The sequence below is a fragment of the Orcinus orca genome, chromosome 6, assembly GCF_937001465.1.
Source record: "Orcinus orca chromosome 6, mOrcOrc1.1, whole genome shotgun sequence".
Classification (NCBI taxonomy): Eukaryota; Metazoa; Chordata; class Mammalia; order Artiodactyla; family Delphinidae; genus Orcinus; species Orcinus orca.
This window is the reverse complement of record NC_064564.1, coordinates 113,270,796-113,298,790: the sequence shown is the minus strand read 5'-3', so window position 1 is coordinate 113,298,790 and position 27,995 is coordinate 113,270,796. Positions and strand designations below refer to the sequence as shown.

The 27,995-nt window shown below is 54.7% G+C and overlaps 1 protein-coding gene and 1 long non-coding RNA gene across 8 annotated transcripts; one reads left to right on the top strand and one right to left on the bottom strand.

The window, feature by feature from the left end:
- Positions 1-1,069: 1,069 nt before the first annotated feature.
- On the bottom strand, positions 1,070-26,846 carry URM1 (ubiquitin related modifier 1). Of its 7 annotated transcripts, XM_049711611.1 has the most exons (6): positions 25,886-26,042; positions 21,725-21,795; positions 13,457-13,538; positions 11,895-11,943; positions 3,568-3,623; positions 1,070-1,207 (listed from the first exon to the last, which is right to left on the bottom strand). In XM_049711611.1, exons 1-5 carry the CDS (start codon positions 25,918-25,920, stop codon positions 3,591-3,593), a joined length of 270 nt encoding a protein of 89 aa, XP_049567568.1. In that variant the 5' UTR covers positions 25,921-26,042; the 3' UTR covers positions 1,070-1,207; positions 3,568-3,590. The 7 variants fall into 7 exon arrangements, with proteins under 7 accessions (XP_049567568.1, XP_033282978.1, XP_033282979.1 ...); XM_033427087.2 differs by lacking the exons at positions 1,070-1,207; positions 3,568-3,623 and adding an exon at positions 9,256-9,512 and having other exon boundaries at positions 11,844-11,943; positions 25,886-26,043; XM_033427088.2 differs by lacking the exons at positions 1,070-1,207; positions 3,568-3,623 and adding an exon at positions 9,256-9,512 and having other exon boundaries at positions 25,886-26,039.
- On the top strand, positions 7,730-9,255 carry LOC125964878 (uncharacterized). The gene is made up of 2 exons (XR_007478194.1): positions 7,730-8,096; positions 8,322-9,255. It is a non-coding gene; the product is annotated as an uncharacterized LOC125964878 (long non-coding RNA).
- Positions 26,847-27,995: the final 1,149 nt, after the last annotated feature.

Below are 27,995 nucleotides of genomic sequence, written 5' to 3'. Positions count from 1 at the left end.
TGGAGCCAGGCTGTGAGTTCGAATCCCAGCTCTGACTTTTCCTGGCAGTGGGTCCACGGACAGTTACTTCTACTTTCTGTGCCTCAGTTTTCCAATCTGTAAAACTGAACCCACCTTTTAGGAGTGTGGAGACCATTCAGCGAAGTATATGCAAGGCCTTAGAACAGCATCTGACTCAGTGAGGGCTGCCTGTTTCTATTCAGGAAGGTGCCATGGCCAGGGCACCTCAGGGTGGGCACTTTGGGGACCCTGTAGCAGGCAGTCAGCTGTTGGCCTTGCTTTCCAAGGAGTGGTTGGGCTTTGATTACAGCATAAGGGACTACAGTTAGACCCTGAGACCTAAGGGGGCCACATTCTCTGGGATCTGTAAGGTCGAGGCCAAACCATGCCTTCTCATCAGAAGAGATTGTGGCTTCTCTGATGCCTGGGCAGGGGTTGCTTGGCCCTGGGCATGGTGCCTGGAGAGAGGATAGAAAGGGAAGGATGCCCTGGGAGGTGCTATCCAGAGTCTGCCCTCCCCCAACTGCCCCTGAAAGTCAGAGGGACCAAACTGTGTGTGGAGGGCGAAGGCAAGGTGGCCGAGCACAGCGCCCAGAGCACAAACAGTACTGCCCTTGGCGTCATAAGGGGGCCTGGTGGGTTTGAGTTCCAGTTCCACCAACTCGGTGTGTCACCCAGGATGAGTTGCTACCCCTCTCTGAGCTCATTCCAAAAGTCTTTTAGGATCCAAAGTGTTCAAAGGAGACCATCACAGGAGCCTCTGTGATTCCATAGGTCTTAAGCAAAAGGTTGGCTTGGAATCTAGAAGTACCGCTCCCAGACTCCAGCCCCTTCTGTCTCCCTTCATCCCCATATCACCTCCAGCTCTTCTAATCATCCTTTTGGTTCCTCTCACCAAACTACAAGTGCCACACGCACCGCAGACAGAGGGTGAGACAGTCCGACAGAAAATGTCACAGATTTCTGGGGACGCATAGGGAGCCCCGACAAAGCCTCCCGCTCCCTCACTGCCCGGCTGTGGTTCCAGAGGAGCACTCACCTGGGCAGAGCATCTTGGGGTCCCCTCAGCCCGGGAGGTGGATGGCACTGCTGGGGCCATCTCTGGCACAAGGTGACTTGCCTACCCAGTTCCCGTTGCTGAGAAGGGCTGGTCAGGCAGGCCCTCAGGTGCTAGCCCGCCCTTCCCGGGCACAGATTTTCCTGGCATCTGCTGGGCAGGAAGGGCACTGGCTGGGGGTTGGGCAGGGGGGCAGGGAAAGATTGGGGCGAAGGTGTCTCCTGGAGGGCTTGTCCCCAGTCCCTAAACCCACTCCTTTTCTGGACACTGTGGGCTGAGGGTCCAGGAAGCCATGGGCCCTCGGGAACCAAGGGAGGGTTGACGGGGTGAGGTTGAAACGAGCCCAGTCCCCTGCCCCATCCTGTCCCCCGCCCCAGCAGGCCAGTACAGCCCAGGCTGAGGTGTTTGCTTTTCCTGTCTCCACACTGACTCCATTCAGAGAGGCCTTTTTCCACCCCGGGCCAGTGGCCAGGGAGCCGGGGCACCAGGGAGAGAGATCACCACCCCACCCTCCCGCCTTTGCAACCCCTTCTGCCATCTTCACTTCAGGAACCTCAGCCTCAAGAGCTTCCTGGTCTGGGGGGGACTACGGCAGGGGGGCCCACCCTGGAGAAGAGGAAAAGAGGGAAACCAAATGGAAACGAGGGTGGTGGGGGAAGAGGGGTGCGAAGTGAGGTCAGGAAAGACGAGGAAGAGGGACAGGGCTGTAGGAGGGCCAGTGGGGAGAGCAGGGCTCCTAATGCAGGGAGCCCAGGCAGAGGTGGGCGGGACGGGGAGCACAGAGCCCGAGCCACGGGGCAGGGGGCTGGCACGGGAGGCAGGGAGCACCTTTACAGGCTGCCCCAGGGCCGCCCGCCTGGGCTCTGTGCCGTCGAGGCTGGGAGCTCCTGACTGGCCCCTGAAGAGCAGCCTCCTCCTGTCTCTGGGACCTGGGCCCAGGCGGGGCTGTGACCTGGTCTGGGGCCTGGAGAAGGAGGAGGGTGAAAAGTTTCCCCAAGTCAGAAGGCCACGGGGGAGGCATCTCAGGGGGTCCTGCTCTTTGCTCTCTCTGACTGTCATGTTGGTACATAAAGGGGGTAGAAAGGTCAGATGTGGTCTTTCAGGCCCGTGGGAAAAACTCTGCCCATTTCCCTAATCCATATTTATTGGTGTGAGACAGTGGGGTGAGAGGAAGCCCCCTGCCCCCACCCGTCACCCCGGCCAGGCCAGGTTAGCACTAAGAACAGGCTCCATGTCACCCAAATCCTACTCTTTGTCTCCAGATTGGCTCCAGAGTTCTCCCCCTTTCCTCCTCCCCTTTGCTCCCCCCACCCCCCTTTGGGGTTGCCAAGCAACTGTGGAAGGGTAGCTGAGATATTTTCTTTATTACAAGCAAAGGCAAGACAGCATCATGGCTCCAGGAGGGGAGCAGGGTAGGGGCTGGGGGAGAGGGCGTCTTGTGCTCTGGGGGAATCTCGCTACCTCAGTCTGCTCATGGGCATGGGCAGTGGGGAGACAGGGCCTCAGAGCCCAAGAGAAGGGGGAAGATGGGGAAGATGGAAGGGAGTGGTGGTGATGGGCTGGGTGGGTGCACAAATGTTGACCCAGTCTACATCATGCTAGAAGAAGCAGCAGTGCTCAGAGACCCAGGCCAGAGCCCCTCACCTGTCACCCACCAGCTGTGCATCCTAGGCCAAGTCACTTCCCTTTTCTGGGCCTAAGGCTCCCCTTCGATAAAATGAGGATAGTAACATGTATTATCTTAGTTAGTGCTTACATTAACCCCATGAGACGTTTATTTTCCCCATTTTACGGGTTTAGGAACCTGAGGCTCAGAGATGCGACGTGATGTGCCTCACAGGTAAGCGGCAGAGGTGAGATTCTTGAGCCCCGACCATTTTCTTAATACCAGCTTTACTGAGATGTAATCCACATACCATACAATTCGCCCATTTAAAATGTACAATCTAATGGTTTTTAGTGTATCCAGAGTTGCACAACCATCGCCACAATCAACTTTCGAACCTTTACATCACCCCCAAAAGAAACCCCATACCCATTAGTTTTCACTCCCTGTTCCCCCCAAACGTCTCCTCCCTTCATCCCTAAGCTATGATTTTTTGCTTTCTGTTTCTATAGATTTACCTATTCTGAATATTTCCATAACTGGAATCAGACAATATGTCTGAGTCCCAGCTCTTAACTTCCAATGGCTCCAACATCACCGGGTGCTGGGAAAATAGACGTGTCAGATGGTGGCTTGGGTACGAACATGGCCTTTGCTGATAGACAGACTTGGATGTAAAACCTGGGCTCTCCTGGAGCCCGTGCGTTGCAACTACTGAGCCCACGTGCTGCAACTACTGAAGCCCGCATGCCCAGAGCCCGTGCTCTGCAACAAGAGAAGCCACCGCAATGAGAAGCCCACACACTGCAACGAAGAATAGCCCCCGCTCGCCACAACTAGAGAAAGCCCGCGTGCAGCAACAAAGACCCAACACAGCCAAAACTTTTAAAAAAATATAAATAACCTGGGCTCTGCACCTGGGGGCAGTCACTTCCTCTCTCTGGGCCTCGGGTTCTTGGTCTGTACAATGGGAACAGTAACAGCGTTCCTCACAAAGCTGTCATAATCCATGAGAAGTGCTTAGCCCAGTGCCCAGGACTTAATATATGGTCGTTTTGAACTGGATTACAATGACCCATGCATCCGCCCATCTATCCCTTTACCCAGGCATTTAATAAAAGTTAGCACCTTCTAAGGGTCTGGCATTCTTCTAGGTGCTGGGGATGTAGCAATGAATAGGACATGATCCCTGTCCACGGAGGGCTTACATTCTAGTGGAGACAAATTCGACAGTGGGTAAATATCAGGCTTTCAGAGAGGGATACAAGTAATAAAGACAACGGCACAGCATGATGGGATGAAGTATCCCAGGTTGGGGAGGAAGGCTTCCCTGCCCTTCCTTCACTCATCTCATGGAGAGGAACATCTTTTGTAAACGGAAATATACTATGCAGGGTGTAGGGGTTCTTAGGATCCCCTCTGAGTGGGGTCAGTGGCCTGGCTTTGTCATCTTCTGAGATTGGGGATGTATCAGGTTGTCAATTCATTTCCAAGGCAGGTTGCTCAGCTCGTCACCATGTAAGAGCACTGGCTGCTCTTAGAGAACTCTGCACGGATGGGGCAGTGGGAGCCACGAGCAGGCAACGGCCTGGCCTGGGGAGACACATTGAGTCATAGCAGGGCTCTTTCCTCTCTCCCGGGCCACGGTGAAACCGGATGAAAGGGAGCGTTTGGGGACAGGACTCCAGGGTTTGATATATCTGGATCAGAGATGCAGCCTGACCGACCTGTTGCCACAGCTGTTTCCTGTGCACCTGTCTGCCAAGCTTTGGTCATGAGCCTGCCTCTGAAGCACAGGATGGAGGCTGCGGCATGAAGGAAGCCCCCTTTAGTGAGCACCTCACAGTGATGCGTCCAGCTCCATACCTAGAACCTCATCTGAGTGGCTACATTAGGCACCCACAGTCAATTCTTTATTCATTTTCTCTTCTATTCAGCTGTCCCAATGTCTGCTTTTTCATCCGTCTATCCATCCACCCATTCATTGAATTATGACTCCTATACAGCATTCATTCATTCATTCAACAGACAATTACTGAGCATATCCTTTGTGCCGGGCAGTGTTTGGACTAGTTCCTGGTTAGATGCCAGTCCTGGTAGGAACGGCATGCCTAACTGGCGGTGTGGGAGACTTTGCCACCTTCTTCCTGAGAGCTGGTCTTTCTTAACAAGGGAGAAGGGAGAGAGCAGAGGCTAGGAAGAGTTGAGTGCATGCCTGAGCCTGAACGTGTATATATGTGTCTGTATATGTTGGAAGATAATGATAAAACCTGACTGCAAGCAAATGCAAGGCATGTTTGGACCTTCCCAACACCATAAGCATCTAATAACCATCTCTAGGGACACAGGACCGGCATGATGGCCCCATTTCACAGAGGCAATAACTAAGGTTCAGTCTACTGGAATTCACATGCCTGGAAGCCCGAGGCAATGCTGCCTCTCCCAGCTGTTTTCCCACATCCTCCCTGTTGGAATGAATCACTCAGTCTTCTATAATCCCAGAGAATTTTGCTAATGCTTCAGTTAAAGGGTTTTCCCCTGGCTCCGCTCCTTTCACTGGGGCTGGATCCTTTTGTTGTGTGTCTGTCTGTCCACTGGATGGATACTTCTGGACAGGCAGCATCAGACTCTGTTCATCTTTCTTTCCCCCTCCCCCCAGGCTCCAGCATACACACAGTACACCACAGGTGCTCACTAAATGTTACTCATTAGTAACAAGACTGTCAAAAACACAGCTGGGGACTCTGCTCTGCCATCACCTAAGTCCAGGTCCCCCTACCAGCTCTCACCTGCAAACCAGCAGTAGCCTAACTGGTCTCCGTCGCTGACCAGCTTGCCCCTATCCCGCCCCCCTGCCTCCCATTTGCTACACTCCAGGGCCAGCACACCTTTAAACATGTAAATCTGAACTTGTCAAACCTCTCAGGATCCCCACTGCGTTTAGGGTAAAATCACAAACCCTTCCAGTGTCCTACAGGGCCCGCTGGGGTCAACCCCAGCTCCAACTCCACTTCCCCTTCGTGCTCCAGCCACACCAAATCTCCTTCCTTCCCAAAACTCACCAAGTCGTTTTTTGCGTGTTAGCTTTGGAGGTGCCTTTCCCTCCTCCTGGAACAGTGCCCGCCTCGGCGCTCCGCCCGCCTTCACCTTGCTGGCAGCTCCTCGGGGCGGCTCTCCTTCCCTGGTGCTCTGTTGTGCATCTCCTTTGGGGACATCTGCCCATGCCGAGTCCCCGACTAGCACACAGTAGGCATGCTATCTGTTCAGTGACTAGCAGGAGGACCCTTCTAGGCGCCTCAGTTTCCCTGAGGATGAGGGTGAGGGGAACTGACTCTTTTCTGCTGGGGGCTGATGGCTTTAAGTAGCTCTCACATACACGGAGAAGCCTTCCTCCCGACCCACTACTGCAGAGACCACTCTCGTCCTCTCTGTCAAGGCTGTGTTTCTGCCAGGCTGGGGTGGGGCTGGAACTGGATTATAATTTATAAACAGACACGGGGTGCCTCCTGGGTTTCACCGTTTGGAGTGCGCATTTACGCCAGTCCCCCTCCATATCTGCCACGTAAAGGCTGGGAATCTGTAGTGTGCGGCGGGTTCCAACTCTGGCTCCATCACCTTCCAGCTGGGGACTAGGGACTTAACTGCCACCAATCTCGGTTTCTTCATCTGTAAAATGGGGCTGATAACAGTGCCTACTTCCCAGGGTTGTTGTGAGGAGTCAAAAGGCTCCTACCTTTAAGATGCTTAGTGCTTGGTACTTACAGTACTTGTCACAGTTATTGTTGTTATTATTTTTATCAGATGGAGCATTCACAGGAGTTAGGACCTGGTTAGCCGGGGTTCCCTCTCTATAAAACCTTGACTTCAAGTATTACTCCCCAGAAGCCTTATTTTTTCAACTTCCGTAAGAAACTCCAAGAAGTTCACGCGGCTCGTTTTTAAGTCAGCAACGGCTTTTCAACGATGGGTTGGGGGGAGGGCACTGTACTAGGCTCTGGACGCACAAAGATCATCAGTAAGACCCACTTCCCGTCCCAGAGAGGAAAACAGATCAAGCAATAATCACAGTTCAGTGGGGCACGTGGCGGTGGCCCACAGACTGTGGGGAGAGGAGAGGATTTCAGGGCATGGGCAGGGACGCTTGGGGTGCCTGGGGAACCCTGGGGTAAATGGAGAGCAGAATGCATGGGAAGAACGACCACAAAGTCCCCTCCAAGGTGTGAGATTCATTGGGAAAGATAGGCTGAGTGAGCTCTGCAGGTGAGGAATTGGGTCTGTATCTCCCAGTAGACTGAGAACCTTCTTTGTCCCAGACCCGGCTGGGGTGGGCTGGGGTGGGGTGGGGGCATACCAGACCTAGACAGAGCCCCTGCCCTCCTGGACCAGTGTGGCTGTCCAGTGGAAGAGACAATGACAAGAATTAACAGATTCCATGCTCCTCTCACACCCTCCTGCTCCCCCACCCCCATCCCCACAACCCTGCTAGAGCTGAGGCATCCAGGAGCCTGCAGGAGGTATCCTGAGAATAAGCCCTTGTCCTTGGCCGCAGAGAGGGCAGTCTCCAGATCCCTAGTGGGAGTGCAGTCTCTCGAGATGGCATCTTCAGCCTGGGGGTTGGGACTGCATCCCCTCCTCCCTTACCCTGCAGCACAGCCTTTTAAGGTGGTGACCCTCTGACCTCTAGACCGGTCCCCCTCACCCTCCAGCTAGAAGCCCCTGGGGCAGGAGCTTAAGGCAGGAAGGCTCCAGAGGCCTCAGGTTTAGATGCAGATGGAAGGCCAGAGTTGAGCCTTAAAAGATTCTGGAGTCCCCTGGGCTCTCCTGGGGAGCTCAACCAAGGCCAGGGGCCTAAGTTGGGTCCATGGGAGTGCAGGGCCGAGATGCGGGTGCCTGGCCCAAGAGGAGGGAGGGGGCGATGTGCAAAGGGTTCAGGCGAAGGAGCTGGCGGGACACTGGGAGTCTAGGATGCTGGGTGGGGGTGGGAGGGCGAGGGGTCCGGCCGGTGCAGGGGGGGCGGCCCCCGGGGAGGGGCACGCTATGTCTTTAAGAGCTGCCTGAGCGCAGGTTGCAGCTGCCTGGCCAGCCCGAGAGACAGCGGAGATTCATTACCCGCCGACACAATGACCATTGATGGCCCCGTGGCGTTATTCAAATCCAGTACCAATTGCAGCCGAGCCCCTTTCTCCGCGCCAGGCCCGTATTGTTGGAGCGGCCCACTAAAAGCCCGCCCCGGCCCCGAGCCGCCAGAGGCGCCCGCTCGGGCTCAGCCCTGCGCCTCGCCAGCTCGCCGGCTCCCAGCCCGGCTCCCCGGGCGCTGCAGGTGACCCGGCGGCGCATTCCAGCGCTCCCCGCCGTCCCAGCCACTGCCGCCACTGCTACCGCCGGCGCCCCGGCCGCGACTCAGCCACAGGGAAGCGGAGAGCGCCCGAGCCGGTGCGTGCGCGGGGCTGGGCGGGGGCGGGAGACCCACGAGTCCAGCAGCCCGGACCCCGGGTTCGGAAACGCGACCCGGCCTCGGGTCCCTGTTTTCCGGATTCCCGGCGAACCCGGGGAGCCCAGGCTGGGGGCGGGGAGAGGGGAGTCGGGGGTTCCCCGGGACTGACAGAGGAGAGTCCCCCGACCTGGGGCGGCGTAGAGACCCAACGCGGGCTACTCTAGGGACCCCGGGCCGCGATCGAAGGAGACACGCGCCAGGAGCGACCGGGATCCCCACGCAGGGTCGGGATCCGCGTGCTTGCTCGTCCACCTTACCGCGGGATGGGCCGCGACTGCCGAGCATCTGCGAGGTCCGCGAATCTCCGGAGATCTGGTCCGGCGCTTTTAAGGAGCGAGGCGGAACCCCGCAGGAGACCGGGGCCCTGAACTCAGGGGCTTCGCCACTGATTGTCCAAACGCAATTCTTGTACGAGTCTGCGGCCAACCGAGAATTGTGGCTGGACATCTGTGGCTGAGCTCCGGGCACGACAGGGGCGGGAGCCGCAGGGACCGAGCTCAACGCGGGCGAGACTCCTCGGGGTGGCGGCTGGCTGGACCCAGCGCGAGGATCGCGGCCCTGGCCAGGCGCGCGAAGGAGGGACACCGGTCCCTGTCACCAGCGCCGCCATCCTCCTCCCCTCGTCGTCGTCCTCGTTCTCCTCCTCCTCTGCGGGTGACCAGTCCTGGCTGGCGGGGTCCTCCAAGCGATAGCGTCGTTTTTCCCTTTTTCAAATTTCGGCCGGGAACGAAGCTGGCACGCCGCGGCGCGGCCCCAATGTGGTCCGGGGAGCTCGCCCTCGGCCCGAGCCGCACAAAGTCCGGGACGAAAGAAGATGCCGGCGGACTGCGCTTGCTAACTCGTTTTGAATTGATTCTAACCCATCCTCCCCCACCAGTATCCCCTAAGCAAGCCTAAACCAACCCCTAAATCCCAAATAAACCGACCCCTCCCGCCAGCCCCTCCAGACCGACCCATGGGCTGAGTCTCCTCCAGCCGCGGCTGGAGTGGGAGAAGCGTCGGGAATGATGCGCTCATTGCCCCAACGGGGCAATCGCCTCGGCTTTGGAAATAGAACTTGGACAAACGAATTCTTTTCATTAAAGACAAATTTTTGGAGATAGTGGGGCTTATTTATTTATTTCCTCAAAAGTGGGTTCAGGAGTTGCGGGGTGGGGGGGCAGTTGGGTGTCACCGGGTCTGAGCCCAGGTCATCTATCCCTGACCCTTTTCGCGCCCAAGCTGAAAATGACCCAAAATGCTTGGAGTGTGGCCCTGGCCAATTTCAGCCGTGATGCTGGCATCCCTCGTTTCAGTGGAGAACCTGGCTTCCCCAGCACGTCCTCCTGCCCTGCTCCTCAGCATTAACTGGCACGCTGTGGAGGAAGGGATATCCCATTTTCACCCCTCCTCTCCCCAGTGCAGGCAGGAAAGGATTCCTCTCGCCCAGTTCCCAGGACTTGGAATCCTGCGGGGGTTGATCCAGGGGCACTCCGAAGCTCCGCGGGGCTGGAGGCAGGAAGGCACTTCCAGGTTACAAGAACCGGGACAGGTGGATCCTTCAAGTGAGGCTGTCCCTTACCCTGTTCCCTAACATGCAGACCCCGACCTCAGCACCTAGTGCGGGCTGGTCATACAGCCTCTCCCTAGACAGCACCTGCACCGTAACCTCAACATGGCCACTCCCACACACACACATACCCAGGGGGCCTCCACCTGCAGCAGTGCTGGAGAGCAGCTCACCAGCCCGGGGTCGTCTGCCCACAAAGCCTTGAGAATGATGTGCACACACCACCGCCAACACTGTTAGGACAACCATTTGGCACTTTCGAGAAATTCCACCTTAAATTATTAACATTTAATGGAAAGCAAAGTTTGGGGGCGGGATGATGTTAATGCCCTAATTTTTTTTTTTTTTTTGAGGTCTCCCTCCAGCAAACAAAGCTTTTCCTCCAGGTCATGGGAAGTGGGGCTCTGCAGTCTTATCTATGCCTCCTCCGTCCTGAGGCCGCTGGCTGCAGCTGGTGGGACAAAGCCTGGCCTCGGACAGACGGGTAGGGAAGTATCTCGGGACGCAGGCTGGTCAGCACAGACCGGCTCTGCCACCCCTTCTCCAGATGGCCCGTCCTATCACCCTTTCTCGGAGTCTGGATAGTCTGGCTTGCAACCCCTGCTCTCTTCTCGGGTGAAGGGAAGTTCTGAAAGCCCTAGGCTGAAGACAGAGGTTGGACCAGAGACCACGGCTGGGGGAAATGTGGGGTGCCACCGGTTTCTAAGGACGAAGTTCCAGGCAAGGCCAGTAAACAACCTAGTCTTTTATTTGCCCAAGGCCAGCTGTTGCAGGCACTGAGGCCCCAAGACTTCCAGAAGGGATGGAGGGAGGAGGGGTGAACCATCCTGCCTACCAGGTGCTGCCTGCCCCCATCCTGCTTCCTGCAGGAGGAGAGAGAGGAGATCAAGTGTACATTTGTGCCATCAAGTATCTCTGCAGTTTTCAGAATCTATAAAAATTCAGTTGTTGTTGAGGAGGAAACTGAGGCACATTGACCCCCCCCAAGCCTCTATCTGCCAGTCCAAGGTTTAGCCGACACCCTCCTTCTCTCCCCGCTCAGCAGAATGAGCTGCACGCTGGCAGCCTCTTGCCAGGAGGAGCGTCTCAGGAGCCCATCTGGTGGCCTGTGTGGGGGGAGGCCAGCCAGGGTCAAGCACTGTGGGTGGGGGAGCAGGAGGAAGGGTGCGGCTGGAAGAGCAGCTGCTGTGGGGGGGGGCAGCACTGAATAGGGGACCCCAGCTGGGGCTCCACAATGATATCAGTGGGGGACAGGCAGAGCCCTCTGCTGTCCAGATGGGGAAACTGAGGCGGAGACCCCTCCAATCTTTGAGAAGGGAGGGGCCTGCCATCAGCTATTCAGGTTCATTCATCTTCCCCCAGGAAGGCACCACGGCCCAGGAGCTGGAGTGCCTCGTCAGCGGCCACTCAGTGTTTAGACTGAGACACAGGAGTAGAGAGCTGCCGGGTCACCTGGCCGCACAGACCCCTCCACTCCTGACAAACTAAGGGGCACCCTCCCCCACCTCAGCTGCTGGGAGAGGGAGTGCCGGGCTCGGGCGCCTGCCCGCCTGCCTGCCTTCCCCTGCTCACGTGCCTGAGAAAGGCTCATTTTTAGCACCTGGCCTCTTTTCCCTGCCTGGAGGGAGCTCAGGGGACAGAGTAGGGAAGAAAGCAGCCAAGGGAGACAGGGAGATCTGGAAGCAGGGCCCAAGGGGATGTCTGATTGTTCTGTTCTCCCCACCCCAAGGGGGCCCAGGCACAGAGAAGGGCCCTTAGCCGCCGTGCAGCGTGGATATGAAGAGGATGCTGTCCTGGTCCTGAAGCTGGTAGTCCAGCTCACCCTGGTCCAGAAGAGAAATAAGAAGACCGTCAAGGGCACTTTTCCAGTTTCTCCCCAGGTGTTGAGAGGGAAAGAGGGGGAGCCTGGCTGCTCTGGGAGAAAAAGATAGGATCTACCAGAAAAAAACGGGTACCCTATACATTAACTACTAGCAAATCTCCAGGGTGGAGGAGAGCTCATCACTTCCCCCAGCTACCCATTCCTTCCTCACTTGGGGTGGGAGACTCAAGTAGCCTCAGACTGGAGGCCAGATCGGGACAGAGGATTACGTAGACACCCTATTTGCGTCTCAGGAGAGGCCCAAGGCTTTCCTACCAAAGCAGTGAGGGGAGTGGTTGAGGGAGGGCTGTCCCCCGAGGTACTGACCAGCAGTTCCCAGTCGGCATCGTTAATCAGCACCAGAATCCCTGGCCGCCTGTGGGAAAGATGGTGGTGAGTAGCAGGGCGTGAAGGGTGGGAGCTGGCTGGGGCAGGGGCAGAGGCTTAGACATTTGGGCCGCAGGAGTGTGGTGGGAGCCTTTTCTCTCGAGGGTCCCCATTAAAGTTCTCCCAGGGAGTGGAGGCGATAGGAAAGTCTGAGGGCCAGATGCAACACAGGTGCAAATTCCACTGCCACCTCCCAGACCTCAGGCAGGTCATTTTGTTGCCCTGAGCATCAGTTTCTTCATCTGAAAACAGGGTAAATCACAGCGCCTCCCTCACGAGCTCTGCGGGAGCATGAAGTGGGATGATGCGTGTGAGGTGCTTGCTTGCCAGGGTCTAGCATGGGAACCACTGGTAGCAGCCTATCTTTCCAGGGGTCTAACCTCACTGTCCTAGGCCTCCCGCATGCGCGTCCTGGAGAGGAGGCTACCTTGGCTTTTCTGAATCAGGGAAACCTGCTAGTGGCCCCAAGCCCCTGAAGGCCTGAGAGCAGCCCTGCCTGGAGTAAGGCAGGGCAGGCCGATATTTGGACAGGTACCTTAGCCTGGTTCCTGCTGGCAATGACCCAAAGAGCATTGCTGTCCTCGGGGGTGACCTCCACGACTGTTGGACCATGACCTGAGCCACAGGCTGGATGGCAGCCCTAGCCCCCAGGGCCTACTGGTGAACCTCTGCTTCGAGGCAGATGAACAAGTCCCACAAATGCCCTGGCCACTTCTGTGACATATCAGGCTGGCCTTGTTGTAGGAGTATAGTGAGTTCATGGCACATGGAATCTGGATCTTTTCCTAGGAGGCTAAGCTGGGCCTGGGACAGATACAGAAGCTTTGGGCTGGGCTAGGGGTGTCCCCAGCGAGCATGAATGTGCATGTGTGCGCACACACATGCAGTGACTCCCTGTAATCCTAGACCTGCACTGTCCAGCCCGGTATTTACGAGCCACATTTAAATTTAAATTCCATTTAAGTAACACTGAACACTTAGTTCCTCAGTCACACTGGCCACATTTCAAGGGTTCAATATCCTCACGTGCCTAGCAGCTACCGTACTGGACAGCACAGATAGAGAACATTTCTATCATCACAGAAAGTTCCATGGGAGAACACTGTCCTAGGTTGTCAAGCGATGAGAGAGACCTTGGGTAGCATCTTTTCCTCAGTAATGTCTGTATGGAGAAAGTAGCTGAGGCCCAGAGAAGTGAAGTAACTTGCCCAAGGTTCCACAGCAAGTTTGTGGCAAGCAGAAGGTGGAATCTAAGTTTTTTGATAAATTTACCAGTCTCCTGACCCAGGTTTTGAAAAAAATCCCCAACAGTCCAATGTGGTAACAAGAAAACTGAAAATAAACTTCAACAGAGCTGGACAGAGGCAGCCTTTTCCTTGGAGGGCTAAGAGGAGGATAAAGGGAGAACAGGACCCAGAGAAGGTTGTGCTTGAACCAAGGACAGGGGCTCAAACCTCCTTCCCTTCACCTGCCCTCCTCAGAGAAGGGAGAAAGGGACTCACACGCTGTCTCCCCGGATGAACAACTCCGGCCGCTCTTTTAGCAAGTTCTTCTTGATCCAGACAAGGAGGTTCCGGATGTCCCCTGGAGAAGAAGGCACAAAACAAACTAATGTCAAATCCAAATGATTCCTGGCCCTCAGGGCCTTGCCTGGACCAGGAGGAAGTGAATATGGGGCTGAGAGGGCCTCTTTTAGACCGGGCTGTCATGGCCCCTGAACTAGTGGATTCCCAAGGTGAGGAAATGGACCTGGAGAGGTCTTCAGAGAAAAGTGGCATCTGGCACTGCTGAAAGCTTGAAGAAGAGGCAATGGGGATGCAACGCAGACAGCAAGAGGAATGGTCACGTCTGAAAGGGTTGAGAGACAGACCTCCACCCACTAGCCCTTGAAGATGGTCTGAAACCGCCATGGGTAGGCTTCTGGGAGAGCCCCTCCACCTTTATCTCCCCAGCCAGTCCCAGATGGGGAGCATTCGGCTTTGCTCTTGGAAGGTCTGCATATATTTCCCTTTGTCAGGGAAGAAAAACAATTGCTGAGCCGATAACATCATTTAATTTCCTCTGACAGAAGGAGAGAAGGATCCTTCACCAGCCGGAGACGCTGACAAATCACTGCCCCTCTACTCCCCCTTCACAGAGCCCTCCAGGCCAGGGGCGGCCACCCTGAAGAGGCGAGAGGTTCAGGGTCGAAAGGGCCTCTCCTGCTCAGCTGGACACTGCGATCTGCCTGTGGTTCTGGGACAGCCACCAAGCTCGGTACGTCACCTGGAGGCTCAGAGCCCCCTGTCTCCCAGGCCTTCTCTCCTTCTCTGGGAGCCAGGTCCCAGGCCACAGCACACTGAAACCTGGCTCTATCATCTCCTCGAAGGCTATGGCTCTCAACGATCTATGGCTCAAACAGAGCATCCCTGAGGCTGCAAGAGTAGCCTTCTCAGAGACTAGCTGAGATGACAGCTAGTCTCTGAGAAGCCAGCAGAGGGCTGGAGGTTAGCCATCCCCATCCCGAGTCAACGTCTCAGAGGGGTCTCTGTCCTAGGTCCGTGCCTGAGACAAAGCTCAGGGACTAAGCTGGAGAAGGGTCCAAGCAGTGCCTTGGTTTCCCTAACTGGAGGTGGACTCCTGGCACGCAGGCGAGGGAAAGGCTGCCAATTAAGGAGAGGCCCAGCGCGTGTCACACACAGCACCAGCCTTGGGCAGGGTTTTATGGCACTCAGGCAGGCTGCACCCTGGATGGACTGGTTCACTCTGCTCTGTGCCAGCTTCCTTGGATCGTACGCCAGTAGAGCACAGGGCCATGGGCAAAGTGTCCACAGACTGAGACTGCGCCTTTCAATTTTAACTCCTATTTTTAAACAAAGCAGATGGGAGTCTTCACGGTCCCTGGAGTGGGCAGGGGACAGGGAGTGTTGCCTCCAACTAGCTGCAGTCCATTTAGACTCCTGGCTGGGTTCCTCCCAGAGGCCTGGGTTTCAGAGGTTTCCCCTTGGCCTCCATCTTGGCACTGTCTGGTGGGCCGCCAGCCCATACATCTTGTGGCCGCTCGATAGAGCCGCCGGGGCCTGACACATCCATCAACCAGCCCCGGCAGGCGGGGTTGTGCCTGTGTGCACAGAGGCACTGAGGGACTGGGCAGTGCCTGGCCTGAGGGCCACCAGCTGCACCTCCACAGCCCCCACTGGCCTGTTCAGAACCAGGACCCAGTTGGGTGGCAGCCCTGGCTCCCTCCGAGAGGGGATTTCTGCTCCACTCTCGTAGGCTGGGGATGGTGGGGAGGACTAATGGTCATGTCGGGGTCATCCAAGTGATGGCACCATCGTGGAGGCCCCAAGGGGTGGGCTTGGGGGGAGTCTGCTGTGGGTGCTGGCTCATTTATCATGATGCTTCTCTTTGCTGAGGTCATTCCCTCCCTCCTCTGCGCCCCCCAGGCCTGCCCACATTCTTGATAGCCTGTTACCATGGTGAGGCCACCGCATCACCACCCGTATTGTTCCCCCATGCCTGGATTTGGGGGTGGGGAGAGGTGGAACTCCCGACTCCCTTCGCAGGCTGCAAGGGCCACTCCGCCTAGCCTGAAACACACCCCCAGGGACATCGTGCTAGGGTTGCCGAGGCCCAGACAATATGCAAATAGCCTCCAAGCCAGATGGTCAGCTTCCAAAGGCGCCCAGGGGAGGAGGAAGGGTTAAGCAGAGTCAGGGGCTGGTGGCTCAGGGATGGCTCTGGGGAATCTCACTTGCACCTTCCCCCTCTGTGTCCTCCTGCCTTCCCATTGCTACCGATGGTGGCTTACCTCATGGGATCCCATGAAATTACTCACAAGACAAATATTTACTGAGCAGCTACTACGTGCCAGGTGCCAGGGAGACGGCGGAGAGTAAGGCGGACACAGAGCCTACCCTCATGGAGCTAAGAGGCCAGCAGGGGAGACAGACATTACTTAATTAGTCGTGACAAATGCCCTCTCCTTTGTGTGGGATCAGGAAGGGCTCCCCTGAGGATATTAACACTGAAGCTGAGGCCTGAAGGATGAGAAGAGTGGGATGCGGGAGTGTGCCAGACAGAAGGAAGAACATATGGGAAGACCTGAGGCAGGTTGGAGTTGGCAGGTTCAAGGTAATAGAACAGAGAAGGCCAGAAGATCAGCCTGAGACAAGGCCAGAGAGCTAGCAAGGGCTGGACTATGCAGGGCATGTGTGGGCCTTGAGAAGGGGCTGCTTGGGAAGAGGCCTCTCCCTCCTCGGGAGCCCCAGGGGTATTTCCTGAGTGTGAGCCCCAGCATGCAGCAGGGAATCTCTCACACAAAACGCCCCTGAGATGTTTACTGAGCACACGGACAACTGTGGGCGGAGCGGGGGAGGAGGACTGGTTAAGAATGGGACTTGGCCCTGGGTCTGAGTTCGACTCCATCACTTCCTAGTTATATGACCTTGGGCAAGGAATTCTCTTGAGCTTCCTTGTCAATTGGGAACTGTAAGAATGCCTCATAGTGTTGTTGTGAGGCTCAAATAAGATGGTCCACATAGAGCTCTTGGCACTGTGCCTGGCATAGCGATGCTGTAATTCTTCTACGAGCCAGAGGAAGAACTGTACCCTCTAATCTCTCTTGCTGCCCTGAGCTTCCACATGCTCTGCCCAGGGGCCTGGCACCTCGAGGACACGCTTAGGAAGCTCTGGAGGGTGCGGTACAGTGAACTATTGAACAGACACTGCTGGGACTGGCTGGGGTTTTCTGTGGGATCCACTACCTTTCTATCAGACCTGGAGAGGGAATGAGAGAATGGGGGCATTGGGAGAGTGGCGAGGGGGCCCCAAGCACCGGCCTTCCCTCCACTTTAGATTTTCAAACTCCTAAGATGCTCCCTGGACAACCCAGGTGGAAGGAATCACACTCTGAGGGCAGGCAGCCCAGGGCAGGGAGATGAGCACCCCAGTGTAAGGTTTCCAGTGCAGGAAGCCTTGGGACCTGGCCTGCCTACTGGGGGAAGAGCAAGTGATGGGAGCTACTGCTCCCATGGCAGAGGGGTTAAGAGCTCGGGTTCTGGAGCCGGAAGGCCCTGGGCCGTGCACTAGATGGCCCTGGGTGGGATATCACTTGACCTAAGTCTCAGGGTTATCCTCTAACAAATGGGGATAATAATCCATACTCCTAATGCCAGCAGCAGGCCCAGCAGTGTCAAACAGACCAGACAGATGCACATTTGCCCACAGTGACTCAGGATTGCTTATCCTGTGGGCTGCCAGAACCTTCTCCTAAAGACTGCTGGGAAAGGGGTACCACACATGCCCCTCTTAGCACCTACAAAGGGTCCCACCAGAATCCTGTGCCCCAGTGGATTTGTCCTTGTCTGGGGACAATAGCCACCCACTGTGGCAGGGCCCCCGTGGTGTCCTAGCTCTCTGGTCTCATCTGATATTGCATCCCGGCTGCGGTGGACCCTCATCCAGCCTCTTCTTGAAGGCCTCCGGGGAGAGCTTTTCTCCCAACCAGAAATCTGGCTTCCTGTCCCTCCCACCCACCGAGCCTGGCTAGTCCTGGGGACCACGCCAACAAATGTGGCTCCGCTTCCCCACACCATGCAGACTTGGGAGAGACGGATCCCCTACGTCTTCTCTTCCACAGGTTAAGCCGCTCCTGTCCCCACCAAGTCCACCAGGCTCCAGGACAGGGCTCTTCTGGGAGCCCACCCCAGGCCTTAGTTGAAAGGGGAGAAGAAAGAGCTGGGATGGGGGGAGTAAAAGACAAGAGAGGGTAGAGGGAACATCAGAGGGTCCATTTACAAGTGAATGGGGGTAAGAATGGAGCAGTTTGTGGGCTAAACTGGCCTCAGAAGGAGGTTTACAGATGTGCGTGGGGACGCTCCTCATTGTTTAATTAAGCAGAAAGTGGATCTTTTCAAAAGCAATTTTGCACAGGGACTGAGAGTGGTTGGGGGGAGAGGAGGGTGGTGGGGAGGGGATCAGCAAACAGGCCCCAGAGCAGAGAAAGGAACAGCTGGCCCCAGAGAGGCTGTGAAATGCATGCTAAGCAGTTTAAAGCGCCTGGGAGCTCCCTAGCCGACCCTGCCTCCCGCGCCAGCCCCCCTTTAATACAATGGCAGGGCAGAGAGGCAGGGAAAGGTGAGGCAGACGAGTCTCTTCCTGGGGGCCAAGGCAGGTAATGCCCACACTGGGACGGCCGAGGTTTTGGGTTTGCTTCAGGCCACTGACCAACCATGGGCTGCGAGCCTTGTGTTGAAGGGATCCTTGAGGCACAAAAGCCAGCTGTCGGTGGCCAGTGCCCAAAGCTGGTGGGTGCCTCCCAACCCTGGCCACTCAAGGCCTATTCCATGGAGGTAGCGGTTAAGGACCCACCCCCCTTTCCCCTGCACACACAACTGCTCATTGGATCAGTGCACCCTGTTTCCCAGAACCATATACTTAGAACTGGAAGCAACTTTTCCAACTGCAGATGTCAAACAGATAACCAGCTCACTCCAGACTAAATCCAGCCCAACTTCCCATTTTACAGGTGGAAAAAAAGAGGCCTGCAGAAATAACTAATTTGCCATCACGCGCTGCCAGGCTCCTCTCTTGCGATCTCACCCACTTTGGCCTTGCCCAGCCTCTTCTCCCAAGTTGGCTGGGTTGAAAGCTCTCCCCTGGCCCAGGACCCAGGGCCCTGTTTAGTCTCCTTGTTTGTGAGCCTTGTCACAATCCATGATCTTATGGCTGCTATTTTCTCTGCTGGAGTCTCCAAGACCTGCTTGGCCAAGTGGCAGCCCCTGGGCTGGGAAGGCTGCCAGATGGCAGATCTGGGCACGGGCTTGGGGGAAAGAGTGTTACTTTCCCAGTGGCACCAGGCCCCTGCCCTCCTGTTGGGTTCCGTGTGCCAGGGTGAGGCCTGGTAGCTGCCAACCAGCTCTGCGGCTGTGATGTGACTTACACCTCTGGGCACAGAAGGGCAAACATGGAAGCCAGAGGTAGAGATCCACAGCCAAGGGTCCAAAACTGAGCACATGGGCCATTTCCGCTTGCCGCTCCTGCTTCCTTTTCTTTATTCCAGAGTGGGAAGGATAGGCCCCCACCTGCCCCCTAAGCAGTAGACGGGGGATCCAAAACCTGGGTCTCAGCCCAGCCTCCCTACTTGAGTAACTCTGGACAGGTCACTCTCTTTCTCTCTCTCTGTGAGGTTTGGTTTCCTTGTCGATAGGTAATATATACTGGGCTCATTATGAAAATTGAAATAAGTAGCTGTTGGAGGCATGAAAGAAAGTGTAAAAACTGGAAAATACACTGCACGTTTGAGATGTTATGTGATTCAGGGAACCTCTTGGGATAAATGGTAATGGTTTGGGGCTTCCCTGGTGGCGCAGTGCTTGAGAGTCCGCCTGCCGATGCAGGGGACACTGGTTCATGCCTCGGTCTGGGAGGATCCCACATACCGCAGAGCGGCTGGGCCCGTGAGCCATGGCCGCTGAGCCTGCGCGTCCGGAGCCTGTGCCCCGCAACGGGAGAGGCCACAACAGTGAGAGGCCCGCGTACAGCACAAAAAAAAAAAAAAAAAAGGTAATGGGTTAGTGGTAACATGCAAGGACGGCGGCGACACTGACATCTGCTTCTGAACCCCAGCTCTGCCATTTATATAACAGCATGACCTGGGGTAAGACTTTTGACATCTCTGGGTTTGGGTTTCCACTTTTTAAAATGGGAATAATAATGATAGCTACCACCTAAGAATTTGTGACAATTATTGGTACAACCAGCTGCGGCTTTGCCTACCATGCCACACTCAGCCTGTGCCCCTTACAACACTGGCCTTCCTTCAGGTCCTTGACCACCCCAAGGCCTTCTGCCCAGGGGCTTCACAAGTGCCATCCTCTGTACTTGGAGTGGTCCCCCTGCATCTCTACTCTCCCTCCAATTTATTAGGGTGGCTTCTTTCCGTTCCTCAGGACTTAGCCTCAAGGTCACCTCTGTAAAGAGGCCTTCCCTTACCACCCTGTTGTCTCATTCAAAGCACCCTTTTGTTCTCCTCATGCCAGTGATGACCACTTGTTCAGTTACACGTTTGCGTGTTTACTTCTTCACTGCCTGGCTCCACTTCCATTACTCTGTAAGCTCCATTAGGGCAAGAACCATATCTGTTTTGCTTACGACCAAATACCCAGCAACTAGTACAGTGCCTGGCACAAAGGAGACATTCAAAAACACGTGTGCCAATTACAGGAAAGAATAAAGTACTTACTTCCATGCCTGGCACTTGGTGCCAATGAATGAATGAAAGGGGCTGGAATGATTAAACTCGGGGACTTGCATGCCAAGCAAAAGCAGGGGGAAATAAATAATAACTTGTGATGTTTTAATAACTTCCCAGATAAGTCTTTATGGCTGAATCTTTGAGAGGCTTCTGAGAGCCCCTTGTTCTCTACCAAGGCTGCATAGCCATCTGTCAAACTAAGAAACCATTGCCTTTATCATCTTGGGTCTTCCCCCACCAGGGACACAATCCCACAGTCTTGACATTTAACCCCAGCCTAATGCCCACACCCAGCTCCAGGGGGCAGTGCCCTCTGTCCCTTAGTGAGTGTCCCCTGGCCTCTGAATGTGGCACACAAACCCGCCTTATGCCATTGCTCTCTAACCCAAGGGAGGGTCAGAAACAGCCTTGGTAGCCAGTGAATCTGGGCAGTAACTGTCTGACTCTTGGCAGATGCACATCCAGCCCCAGAAGACTCCTGTCAAACCTCACCTGACCATTTTCTACTGCTCACCTCCAGGAACCTCATTCCCCTGCCTCCTCATAGAACTGATTTCATCTTCTTCCCAGAAGTATCTCAGCCCTCGGTGAGACGGGCTCTCGTCCCTGAACATTCTGCTCTTGCTAGGATCCACTGCTAGGGCTGCAGAGCACCTCCGCAGTTGTATGTCCAGCCCCTGCCTCTAGGTTACACTGCTATTTACCCAGCTGGACCTCTGGAAATCAACTCCTCACTCCCTCCCCCTGTCTGAAGGCAGGGTCTGTCTCCCCAGTGCCTGGTACATGGTCTGCAGCATGGGAGGTGCTCAGTGCACATTCGCTAAAGAAAGGTGAACAGGTGTTTGAATGAACACATGGAAATACCCCCGTCTCCCTTAGTCAACCTCCCTCCTCTAACCTCCTTTCTGGCTGGATGCTTTTCTTCTCATCCAAATCCTGTTCCCACCACGTAAGCCCATCTGCATTGTTCCATTCTTGACGAAGGTTACCTCCTTCATGAGGACATCTCTCTGTTGCCGTCCAGTGCATGGTACAGCTGGCTGACACCTTCTAGCAACCCTGAGAGATAGGGATTACCATCCCCACTTCACAGATAAGAACACTAAAGCTCAGAAAAGTGAGGTGACTGGCCTAAGGGGCTAAGGGGATTCAAACTCAAGCCTGTCCAGGGAGTTCCCTGATGGCCTAGTGGTTAGGATTCCGGGTTTTCACTGCCATGGTCTGCATTCAATCGCTGGTTGGGGAACTGAGATCCCACAAGCTGCGTGGCACGGCCAAAAAAAACCAAACCAAAACAAACTCAAGTCTGTCTGAATACAGAACCCGCGCTCGTAAGGACTAAGCTAGGCCATCTCCTCCCTACAAAGCTGGCTGATTGCGGAGAGGATGCGGGGACAACTTGGAAATCTCTCTTCCTTCCTCCTCACTGGCCAGGGAAATTCTACCCATTCTCACTTGAACAGGGCTGAGTGACCCTGTGAAGCAGCTCCTGCCCAGTGGCCCCCAGAGAGGGGCTCAGAAAGCCCATACTCACAGGGTTCCTCCTGTCCAGGCAAGGTGACCTGATGCTTCTTCACACCATCAAACAGGAGCTCCGCACCGCCTCTGCAAAGGAGGGCCAGAGAAAGAGCTGGGTGAGCTCCTGCAAACGCCTCAGAGACTGAAAACTGAGGAGGAGGGTGGCTCCAGAGGCCCAAGAGATGCAGAGCCCAAGGTTCAGGAACACCCTGGGTACCAGTGATCAAGTCTCAAATGTGGCTTCCTGATGTGGTAAAGCAGGAGAGAAACAATTTTTATTAATATTTAAGTATCCAAATTTGCAGATTCTTGTTTTTATTCCTCTGCCTTAGCGCACAGGGGCAGAGCACAGGCTTTGGAGTTGTGGGCCCTAAGATGGAGACCAGGCTCTACCTGCACCTGACGGCAAGGCCCTGGGCACGTGACTTCATCTTCTGAAGCCTTAGTCTTTCCACCTGCAAAAATGCTGAGAAGCTACCACGTGGCACACTAGAGACCCTGCGTATCTAGAGGTTTCCTTTGGCTTGGCGATGCTTTGAAATTTCCCAGCCTGTGCCCCACGCCCACCCCCGCTGCTGGCCTGGTGGGCGCACCACAGTGCTGGAGGGTAAGAGACCCCACTGGGCTTAGCAATAACCCTGCCATTTGCTACAACATTCTTCCTCTCATTTCATCTTCAGGGAATCCCAGGAAAGGCAGGAGGGAGGCGGGTATTATTAACTCCAACCAGTGGAGAAGCAGACTGGGGCCAGAAATGACTTGTCCAAGGCCAGACAGGCAGTGGCTGAACTAGGATTTGAATTCTAACTGGTTTCTCCCAGAAACAACCAAGACTCCCCCAAAGGTCAGGAAGCCCCTTGAGGGCAGAGTCTGGTTCACTTCTGTGTGCCCTCAAGGGGCTTCCTGACCTTTGGGGGAGTCTTGGCCAAGGCACCTGGCCAAGGGAAGACTGGGACAGCAGAGATGCTCAAAGCCAAGTGCAGAAGCCAGGGCTCAGGATGCAGACACTTGGGCTCTTTCAGTGCTCCACACTGCTCCTCCCCCTGGGTCTCTCCATTCCCATCTCAGACTTCACATGGATCTTAACTGAGAAGGCCTTAACAGACTTTTGACGGATGTGATGCCTCCCACCCCACCACCCTTCCCCAATTTCAGAGAACAGAGATGTCCTGAGACAGTCCACTGGGAGGCAAAGGCAAGGCAAGCATTGTCATGGGGGAAACATGGGGCGACTGTCATCCAAACAAGGTCATGCTTTGTTGATGCAGAAATGTGGAGGGGGAGAGGAGGCCCATCTGTGGTCGTGCACAGGGCCATTTCAGCTGCAAGCCCGCACAGAGCGTCCATTTATCCCCTTCCAAGAGCCTCGTTCTCTCCTGGGTGGGGGCTGGCACATGGAGCAGCTGGGGTGGGGGAGGGTGACAGGCAAGGGGCGACAGGAGTTGGGGGTCAGAGGAGTGGGAACTGGAAGCACGGGGATCCAGGCAAACAACTCAGATTGGCCAAACCTGGTGGTGCCAGGCTCAGAGGCCAGGGCTGTTTTTCCCTTCACAAGCGGATAAAGAACCAGTCTGGCTCAGAGAGTGACCTGTCACTGCTGGGTTCACTAGCCCTCGAGGGAGGGGTTGACATTTTTGTTGTCAGCACATCTGGAGGGGAGGAAGGTGCATGCCCAGCTTCTAGAGTGATTCAGGGAGGCAGGAGGGGCCTGTTTTGGTCCCAGAAGAGAACCAAAGCCAGACTCTTATGTTCTAGAGGATTTCCTATTCAAACGCAATTAAGGCATTACAACCTAAGATACCTGTCTTTCCTCTGCTCCCCAGTACTCGGTGGGAGGTGTCTGTTGGTACCAGTGACTGGTACAGACATTCCCAATACGGCCTTCACTTTTTCTAGTTTATCTTCATCTTTTTACCTTATATATTTGTATTTATTTCCCCTCCACCTGCTGGCCTGGTACACAGCAGGCACTCAATAAATATCTGATGAATGAATGAAAATGCCCATTTCCCTCACTTCTTCTCTGACTTCAATGGCATTCCCTCCCTTTGCCAATACCTCCCAGACTAAAGGAGGAGGAAAAGGGAGAAGAAGAGGGCATCTCACATCTGTACTACATACTCTGCATCCTCTGTGACCTGAGAAAATGCTCTGTTCAGGAGGCAAGATGAGGACGGCAGAACTGGTCAAGGACAAGAGGGAGAAAGGTGGGCGAGGTCTTCTAGAGCGTCTATCAGAGCTGGTGGGGCTGAGGGGACCACATCTGCTCAGAGGAAAGAGGCAAAGGCCTAACCCAGACTCTTCAAGGATTGGGGTGGAACTGAGGGACACAAGGGAGAGAATGATGTGCAAGGCAGCTTCTTTGCAAACCTACTTAGGTTCAGAATAAAGGATGAGGGAAGTCTGCTAAGAGACGTAGGAAATGAAAGAAAGGCCGGGGCAAAAACATGCATTGAGACAGAGACCAAGAGGGAAGGAATCTGGGCTTGGCATACATATTGGGCATTCTTGCTTCCCGAGAAGCTGCAGTTCTCAGGGGACACTGGGGTGGTGGGTGAAGGGAACGCTGTCTTGCCTTGCCAGGGTTCACTACTGCTCTTGGGGGTAAGGGAGGCTGAGAGATGCTCAAACCAGAAAACGGGTGCTCAAGCTAGTCTGTAAGCTCTGGAGGGCAAAGACCATATCTTCCTCATATGACTTCCCCACTGCTGCCAGCACAGAACCTAGCAAACAGAAGACATTTCTGAGGAACAAACACCATGTCTGACTCAGTGAGCATGACAGGTAAGCCAGCTGTAGATAAGCCTTAACACTGGCAATCTGCAGCTTCTCCCTCTTCAGCTCTGCTGAGGCCTGTCAAAGCGGCAGGGATCCTCCTAGAACCCCCAGGCTATGGGGGTGGGCATAGCCGGGCAAAGGGTCAGAAAAGCAATATAGTCAGGAGGCCAGACAAACATAGTTCTAATTGGACCCGTGGGGCCAGACAATATCATCAATTAAAATGCAGTTAACATTCATGAGACTACCCCCTTGCAAGGGCCAGAAACGCTGAACGCTGGAGGGCACGGACAAAGTTCTATTTATCTTTGTATCCTCTGTGCCTGGCTCACCGCCTGACACATGGTAGGCACTCAATAAATGACTGGTGAATGGGCTATGCAATGAAGGAAAAACATGAAAGAAACTGGGGGCATCCAATGGAAGGAAAGGCATCTACGGGCAGAGGTTTTAGATTCCCATCCCGGACTTTTCCTTTCACATAAGCCTTGTCTTGTTTATCTTCACACACAAAGACAAATCTAGTCCCAGCTTTTCCATGGGACTCTGGAAATTATATCACCCATCTCCTAGGGTCTCAGCTTCTTTGCCTTCTCTCTAACCTCTGCAGTTTCTCTCAGCTCCGAAATCAGATGAAAAACCTTCTGTTTGTAGGAGGCAGAAGATAGTGGCTTGAGGAGACTTCCTCCTCCTCTGTGTTTCTTCAGTTATTGGTGTGTGTGCCCCAATCCTGCATTTTTCATCCTGTGCATACTGTACTGTCATCAGGGTTAGTCTCCTCCACTGTGCTACTACCTTACTTAGCCCCGCACCGCCCCCTGACTCAGGAGCTGCAGGAGGCACTCAGTAATATGACTGGTGAGTAGCAGGTTTACTGAATGTACTGAAAGGGGTTCAGGTCTGTTCAACACCCCCAAATCTTGGGAAAGGGAGGAAAGGAATCTCGTCTTGGCCACACACCCCACGAGAAACAAGGCTCCAAGAACCGTGTAAACGGAAATTGCTGCCAGAAGAAAGAAATCAGGGGCTGGAGGTGCTCCTTCGCGATCCGAGGAACTCAGATACCAGACACACGGGCCTGCTCCAAAACGGGGCTGACAACGAAGGTAGAGAGGCCGCCCGCTAACCATCAAGCCTTTTGAGTCCAGCAGGGCTCAGGGTACGGAGGAGTGCCCAGACCGCACCTCCACGCCCTGGCGTGCGCCTCTATTCCCGGACATACGGCCTCGTGGCCCAGGCGGACCGAACCTCTCAAGCTCTCCGAGGCGGGTGCCGTAGCTCAAGGAAGTCGCCGGGAGCCTCGGCGATTCGGTCGTGACAGGCCCCAAGGCAGAGGGAGGGGAGTTCCGAGCCCAACGACTTCATTCCATCCCCACGGCGCCCCAGCTCTGTGACTCACCCGAACTCCACCTGCACTGACAAGGGCGCTGCCATGTTGAGGAAGCCGCGCTCACAGGAAACTCTCTTCAACTTCCGACGCTACTGCCTCGTTTCCGGTTGCTGCGGACGGAAGAGGCGGTGCCAGGGAAACGCTCCTGCTCAGCTATTGGAGGGAGGCCTGGAGCAGGGAGCTGAGCTTGGAGGATAGTGGGCCCGGTTGAGGGCGTTTGAGTTGGTCCTTTTGTGAAGTTTAGGGATGGGGCTCCAACAACCAGGGCGGGCAGCGACTGGCATGAGCCGCAGCTAAGCGGAGGAGAGCTTTGGCATCTTGGTGCTGAGACTGTGAGCCACGTTACAGTTTATCTTGCACTAGTTACCAGTTCTCTTCAGTCCGCACACCGCTTGGACGAGCCCGTCCACTCGTCTTGAATTATAAGTGACCCCCAAGTCTTTATTTCCGGCCCAGAAATCTCTCTCCTGAGCCATCGACTAGCAATCCAACCGCCCTGTCGATTTGGATTGCACTCATTCAACAGATATTTATTGTACGTCCTCCATGTGCCTGGCATTTTGGTTGGTGCTACTGGATGCGGGGGTGAACGGGATAGGCAAGGTTCCAGCCCTTAGGGCACTCACAGTCTAGTGGGGGAAACTAATCAAATAAACATACGAGTCATGCTAATAAATGTAAAATCTCAAACTGAAAAATGATCTGGAATTGTAAGAACTTCAAAATGAAAATGGACTGGACTGGACTTGGGCTGAGCGCTAAAGCCTGAGTAGAGCTAACTAGGTGAATGTGAGGGGAGAAAAAACCTCTGGGAGCATTCCAGCGAGAACAGACCGTGCAAAGACTCTGGGTGGGAGAACGTGCTGGAACACCAAGAGAAGGTGGAAATTGGGGAACAGAGGGCCTGGTAAGAGATGAGGCTAGAAAGGTGGGCAGGGGCCAAATCATGCCTTGCGAGGCAGGTAAGAATTTCAGTCTCTATTCTAAAAGCAATGGTAGACCTTGGAAGGATTTTGGGGTGGGGCGTGTGTGTGTGTGTGTGTGTGTGTGTGTGTGTGTGTGTGTGTGTGACATTATGAGAACTGTGTTTTAAAATATCCTTCCAAAAAAAAATAAATAAATAAAATAAAATATCCTTCCTGGGACTTCCCTAGTGGTCCAGTGGTTAAGACTCTGTGCTACCACTACAGGGGCGGTTTCAATCCCTGGTCGGGGAATTAAGATCCTGCATACTGTGAGGCGTGGCATATAAATAAATACATACATACATAAACATATTAAAAAATATCCGGGCTTCCCTGGTGGCGCAGTGGTTAAGAATCTGCCTGTCAACGCAGGGGACATGGGTTCAAGCCCTGGTCTGAGATCCCACATGTGTCAGAGCAACTAAGCCCGTGCGCCACAACTACTGAGCCCACGCGCCACAACTACTGAAGCCTGCGCACCTAGAGCCCATGCTCCACAACAAGAGAAGCCACTGCAATGAGAAGCCCACGCACCGCAATGAACAGTAGCCCCCGCTCACCACAACTAGAGAAAGCCCGCTCGCAGCAACGAAAATAAACAAACAAATAAATAAATAAATGTATTAAAAAAAAAAAAACCTTCCTGGCTGCAGTGTGGAGAATGTTTGGGGGGAACAGGGAAAGAGACAGGGAGACCACTGCAGCCTGTTACAAAAGCCCAGGGCACAAAAGGTGTGAAGTGGATCTCCCAGGGCATCTAAACCACACTTCCAAAATCGAACCAAGCATTAGTAGAGAAGGTGGGGTAGCCTGGTGGTTAAGGGTGGATATAAGGATGTAGTCATCACTAAGAGCTGGGAGTTCAACTGCCGGCTTTACATCCAGGTCCCACCACTTCCTACTGTGTCTTTGGTTAAGTCCCTAACGTCTTTGTGTCTCAGTTTCCTCATCTGTAAAATGAAGACAGTAACAGCCCCCATAGGGTTGCAGTCAGAACTAAGTGAGTTCTTGGCACAGTGCCTCGCATCCTAAAACGGGCTCCCCCTGTTCCCTATCTCAAGGATACCACTGCCATCCACGGAAACACCCCAGCAAGACACCTTGGGCATTGTTCTTAATTCTCTTCCACACCCAGACAGTCACCACATTTGGAC